Genomic DNA, 6626 nt, shown 5'->3' on the forward strand with positions numbered 1-6626 from the left:
AGTGCTGAGTGGGAAGTCCTCCAGCTGGGGGGTTTTAGAACCCCCACCCTTGGGCATCGTTCAGCTCTCGCCACGCCAAACCACATTCACGCCTCCATCGCGTCGTCATCGACCGTCTGAGGGGGAATAAAAGAGGGAGGGGGCAAAACAGAAAGACATTAGCGCCTGTTTGTTCGTGTCCCCAGAAGGAAGCAGGAAACAAAAAAAAAAAGAAAACTTCTGCTTGGTCACACAACCTGGAGCTTTCCAATCCGCAGGGCGGTCATCCTGCTCCGTCAGCAGTGTCCTTAAACGCTAGGTTTGCTCTGACGACGTGTGACATTTGTATGTTTTTCTAAGAAACAGAAACCGAGTTCGTTCTAAAGTCTGTGGATAAAAGCTTGAAGGGTTCTGCGATGAAACCAGACACTTTACATGTTTACATTTTATCAGATGCCATTTTCCAAAGCGACATTCATCTTTTTCATACAACAGAGCAGCTACAGGGATAAGGGCCTTGCTCAGGGGCCCAGGAGTGGCAGCTTTGTGGGATTCGCTTTGCCTGGGATTTAAATTCATGATCTTCAGATCCAAACACCAACATCTTTACCACATTTTTACGCTTTACTCCTAATATATTTCCCAAACAGCTTTACTGTCACTTCAACCTTATCTAGAACACAGTGAAAATATTCCTCAAGGACCAAAGTGCTCCATCAAACATTATACATCAACACAAACTAACTAGAACACACACACACACACACACACACACACACACACACACACACACACACACACACGCTAAGTAAAATCACTGCAGGATATAAAACTAAGCTTCAGATTTTGTCTCTTTATATACTGCGTTTAAAAGATCAACACTTAATTTATTCGATTTATAATTTGATTATTAAAACAGTACAGAAGATAAAGTGGTTCTGCAAAATTCAGTAGCTCAGTGGTTAAGACGTTAGACATCTGATCATAAGGTCATGAGTTCAAATCCCATCACCCCAAAACTACACTTAACCCTCAGTTACATAAATGCTTCATATGGCCTCCTACGATCTATTGTCAAAAGTATTAGAAACACCATTTTTTCCAACCACATGTGGCTCTTCTTCAAACTGTTGGATTCACCCAAATGTACATGATGTTTTTGGATGCATGGAATTGGAAGGTCTCATGCTATAGAGCTCTAAACTCTATTGAAAACCTTTGGGACGAAAGTGAACGCTGGCTGAACCTCAGGCCTCCTCATCTTCTCACCTACATGACTACCTGACTTTACTAACACCCCTTGTGCGTATAAATAGGCACAAATCTTCATAAACTCTAGTGGAACATCTTTCCAGAAGAGTGAAGATTATAATAACAGAATAACATCACAAAAGGGGACTAAATGTAAAATGAGATGTTAGATATTTTTAACTTTGGAAAGCACCATATGGACTAAAGGTCTATACACCATAATCTGCAGGGGGTTCCTCAGGGTTCTCCATGTTGGTCCTACCTCCACAATCCCATTGCTACATTGATAAGTGAGTGTGTTAATGAGTGTGTGTTGTAAAGTGCTCAGAGAGGGATTTGAGCTCGACCCTGCCTTATACGCAGGACAATGGGAACAGAAAGTTAATGAAAATGTATAAAAAACAGATGAGAAACTTCTGATGATCAAATTATATCTAACCCTAACATGGTGTACAACCAAGACGAGACGCATCGCTATACAGACGCCTACGTCCCAAATCCATCACTCGTGCAGTTTTTATTCCTGAAATTGCACGAAACCTTTGGGACTCGGATACGCGACATGGCTCGTATGGACATTTATCACAGCGGTGATATCACTGGATATTAACCTTAAGAGCAAGATAGAGATGTTTGGCACACTGCGGTGGATAATACACACTGCAGAAATGTTGGGAGGGTCTTTAAACACACACACACACACACACACACACACACACACACACACACACACACACACACACACACACACGTCTGGGCTCATCTGTATTCCCGTTGTGCTAAAAGCATCCTCTCCTCTGTACGGAGCGTTTGCACGATATGGAACATGTATAAATCATATGCCGAGAGGGCCGTAATTCTCCCTGCCGTAGTGTAATTTCTCTGGAGTGCCGTGCGTAACAGAAAACAGCTCCTCCCTCCATTCCGCTCTGTTTCTCCATCTCCCTCTTGCCCTCCTTCTCTTCCTCCCTTTCCCAGGAACGCTGCCACTCGGTTGCACTGTGGCGCCACACACACGTCCTTCTGCAGCTTTCTCCAGTTATTTATATCTCTCTTCCCGTGAACATGCGCACCGACGAGCTCGCACACACACACACACACACGCACCGAAATACAGCTCCTCTCTTTTCCTGGCATGTGGAACACGAGATGTGTCCTCGCAAAACACACCGCGTTTCAAAGTGGCTAAAAGGTCAGTCAGTGGTGAAGATAAACAGAATCGCATACTCTCTCTCTCTTTCTCTCATATACACACACACACACACACACACACACACACACACACACACACACACACACACACTTGAATCACTCACACACTTCTCTGAAAATAGGTCGACACATGTTCTGGAACAATCCACGCCACTGGAAGCCTATTTTAAGGCAGACAACAAGCGCAGCGTTTTATGCTACGTGCTGCCGAGGCCGAGAGAACATCATCAGCTACGTTATCAGACTTGTGAGAGGTGTGTGTGTGTGTGTGTGTGTGTGTGTATGAGCGCCCAATAATGCATTATTATTTTTCCCTTTCTGCCACAGACGTTCCCGTGTGCTCGACCTGATCCGTCAGAACGTTCCTGCCAGAATGTGTTATGTTTCCTGTATAACGATCGTGGCAGGAAGAGGAACACACACGAAGAGGCCTGAGAGGAAACACAGTCACAGACACTCTTCATTTCCTCTGCTTTCTTCCTCAGTCATAAGTAACAACAGCATCTGTGTGTGTGTGTTTGTGTGACTGAGCGGATAGTGCCTGAAGCAAGCACAAATCCACACACGAAGTCTACTTCCTGCACCGTACCCAACTGTCCAACATGCATGAACAGACTTTTAGCTTTTTATATGGACCGGTTTGTGGACACCTGAGGATAAAGATTGTGCTCAGTGAACGTCCCACATTTACTGTTTTAATAAGCGCCACTCTTCTGGGAAGATGTTCCACTACATTTTGTGGAGATTTGTGTTAATTCAACTACATGAATATATATAAATATATAAATACACACACACACACACACACACACAGTGTCACAGTACATGTTGGAATCCATGTTTCTCTAAATAAAGCACAGCTCCTCAGTAGCAGCAGCACTCAAGCAGCCCCAGACCATGATGATTCCACCACCATGCTACACTGTAGCCAATCACAATTTTCTTGGTTCTCCTCACCAGGGCATCATCACACATGCTGGAAACAAGTTTATCTTCATCTCATCAGACCCAGGACATGTTCCAGTAATTCATGCTCTTGGACAGGTCGTCTTCAGCAACCTGTTTTGTGGGGTTTCTCAGAGACTCTACCATGAGGTGCTATCTTGAACATCCAGTAGTCAGTATAAACTCAAAGCACCAAATTTGAACTGCTCTAATACAAGATACACACATTTCTTATGGTCCTGTCAAGCAGACAAAAACATGAACATGATGAATTGGACATGTGGTGTACTGACATTTGTTGCCAGTTATTTAGACAGTAATGGCTGTTAAGTTATTTTTAGAGGACAGTAAATCTGTACTGCTCTACAAACTGCACATGGACTCCTAAAATATATATCCACATTTTATTTCTACAGTATTGAGAAGATACTACAATGGTTGCTGAAATGTGAGGGGTGTACTCACCTTTGTGAGATACTGTATATTATATATATAAATCAAGTCTCGAAACATTTGATAGCACCTCGTACGTTTCTGTGTATGTATGTGTATATATATATATATATATATATATATATATATATATATATATATATATATATATATATATATATATATGAGATCAGAATGCACTAATAAACTGAGGTTCAGAATGTTGCATTTCATTCGTATCTGAGCTTCACGCTGTTTGAAGGCTCACAGAGAACAATATGAGCGAGGTCTGAGCTTAGGGCACTTCCTCCCGCCTGCTGATCGTGCAAAAACCAATGCGATTGGCCAAACACAGAAAGCTTCATTTAATCCGGCTGTCCGAAACTCGGCTTGTCCCTCTCGTTCACTCACATACACACACAACAGATTTGAAAAAGTAAAACAGTGCAACACAACCATTTAACCCCCAACACACACATCCAGAAGAACCGAAACGATGCGAATTCACCGGTGAAACGCAGACGACCCCTGAGCTGTCAGACAAGTGACGTGTAATCGCCCTGAGAATCCGAGCGCTCTCCTGAGAATACGTTTTATTTCTATAACTGGGACAGATTTCTCCCTCTCACACAGTCACCTTCAAGCCCTCTTCCCTGTCTGTGGCACAGAGCTACATACACACGGCTCGAATAAAAAAGGAGAAGAAAAACTGCTAAAAGTGTTTGTATCTGCCGGGTCACGAGGACTGACAAATTCACAGCCCTCGCTGTCTCTTTCTCTCCGTCTTTCCCGCCACCTTCCCCGGTCACCAAAGTGCCTTCGGTAGAGTTTTACCGAAGGACGTCTCGTTCTGTCGCTCTCACACCAACAGGGACACGCTGGGAACGCTGAGATGAAAGGGCACACTCGGTCCACTCCCTGATTCCTCCACAAATTCCTTTCAGCAGGTCTGCGCCACTCATGTATTCAGTCAGGACTGGGTCTGTGCACCTGTCCCTCAGATGGAAAATAGCTCCAGCTCAGCAGCTGCATGGAGTCACTGGGCATTAGACTGAGCATCTGTATCTGAATGTTTACACGGATGGAGGTAAAGGCCGAGGCGCTTCTCGTATCTCCTCGTATTATTCGCCGCGATGTGGTTTGTGTAAATCCAAGCATGCAGAGGCTCTCTGGGATGGTCCTTCCACAGGCTGCAAACTAGTAGTCCAGACCGTTGTAATAGTGCACAAGTACTGAGACTGTATTTATTTGCTATTGCTAGCGGCGTGTGGGTTGGAAAATGTTAGCCTGCTCAGTTAAACCACTGAAAAATGAGAAGGCAGTTGCCTTTCAGGTGGGTCTGTCTTTATGTAGTCATTCTCTATGTTTAGCAAAGCAATACTTCTGATTAGAATCATGAATTTCAGGGCTATTGTGTCTTGAATATGTGTGTGTGTGTGTGTGTGTGTGTGTGTGTACACTGATTCGTTTCATTGTAGGATATTGGGTGACGAGAGAAGAAAAACCATCAGAGAACAGGAACGAGTGGTAGGAGATCAGAGGCTTCGTTTGATTCTACTATGATCTCTTCAACCAGAGAAAAGAGAAAGACGAAACGAGACTAGTGGTGGATTTGGACTTGGCTTCACGTCCTTGATATCCGTTGTAAATCTAACGAGAGGCGAGAAAGAGTAGAACGAATGATTTGTAGCGATATTCTAAACACGTGGGCTGCTGAATGTGTGCGTGTGTGTGCGTGTGTGTACCACCGTTCTAGCCTGCGGCAGAGCTCTGCTGCATTGGAGTCTACCTCTGCATCTCCTGCAGAACGATATCCAACCAACTCAGAGATAAACAGGAACAAACGGAATTATGAGAAAGCTGAACACACACCACACACACACACGCCACACACACACAAGGCCTGTTGCCTAGCAATGCAGGGACAGGGGCACGTGCTACGCAGGATCCGACACGGCGAGAGAAAAACAGGAAGGGAGGCGGGGATGGCGAGCGACAGAGACCCGCAGATAGAAGTGGACCGGAGTGTTAATGAAGTCGCATGTGTTTCTAGTCGTCATGCTGATGTGCATTCGTGTCCGTCCTCGTTCACCTCGAACGAAGGAAAGAGAACAAGCACACAAACGAGTGCTGTGTCTGTGAGTCACGTGACACGAAGATTCCAGACTATATTTCGACAGGAGCAGAGAAAGAACGAGAGGATGCAGAGCTGAGAGAAAGAGAAGAGAGAAAACCAGAGGCCCTCTGCCCATTTTTCGTGCTCCAATTGCCTGCTAACAAGAGAGACTTGATGCAAAGGGTCACATGATCACGCCTCTCCGGCTGAGAAACAACCCAATGAGGTGCTCTCTTTCTCTCTCTGGTGAGGAAACTCGCACAAAAAACACGGTCTGTGAAATAAAAAATGAAAAGCCTACACATACGCGCACACACATTTTGGGATGTTTATCATCTAATAAACGTGTTCCAACACTCTGGAGCCTACACTAGATTTGAATGTATTTGCATAGAGGGATGCAGCAGGTCTTGATGGTGTAACAGTGTGTGTGTGTGTGTGTATGGGCTCGATGTAATGCATGGATAACATTCTGCGCTTGTTGGATTGCAATGCAAACGTTGGCTGTGGAAGCTTACACACGCAGGGTGTAATTCGGCCCGGGATTTGTACGTGCATGTCTTACTGCAGGTTAAGCATCCACTTAGATGCGTGTTTCTGCAGGCGGTCTGCGCGTCTGCTCCGGCCTGCGTCACGGGAGAAAAACCCAGAAATGCGTGGCTCATAATGAGCGCACACGCTTGAATTTCTC

The 6626-nt window shown here is 44.8% G+C and overlaps 1 protein-coding gene across 1 annotated transcript in view; it reads right to left on the reverse strand.

Moving 5' to 3' along the window:
• ankrd11 (ankyrin repeat domain 11) overlaps positions 1-354 on the reverse strand; it is a 28502-nt gene extending 28148 nt beyond the window's left edge. Inside the window, 2 exon segments of the mRNA XM_046841033.1 lie at positions 1-116; positions 237-354. The exon segment at positions 1-116 is cut by the window's left edge and continues 30 nt beyond it. Coding sequence (XP_046696989.1) covers positions 1-57 — 57 coding nt within the window. The 5' untranslated portion in view covers positions 58-116; positions 237-354.
• Between the last annotated feature and the right edge of the window lie 6272 nt (positions 355-6626).

The sequence above is a fragment of the Silurus meridionalis genome, chromosome 26 (assembly GCF_014805685.1).
Source record: "Silurus meridionalis isolate SWU-2019-XX chromosome 26, ASM1480568v1, whole genome shotgun sequence".
NCBI classification, from domain to species: domain Eukaryota; kingdom Metazoa; phylum Chordata; class Actinopteri; order Siluriformes; family Siluridae; genus Silurus; species Silurus meridionalis.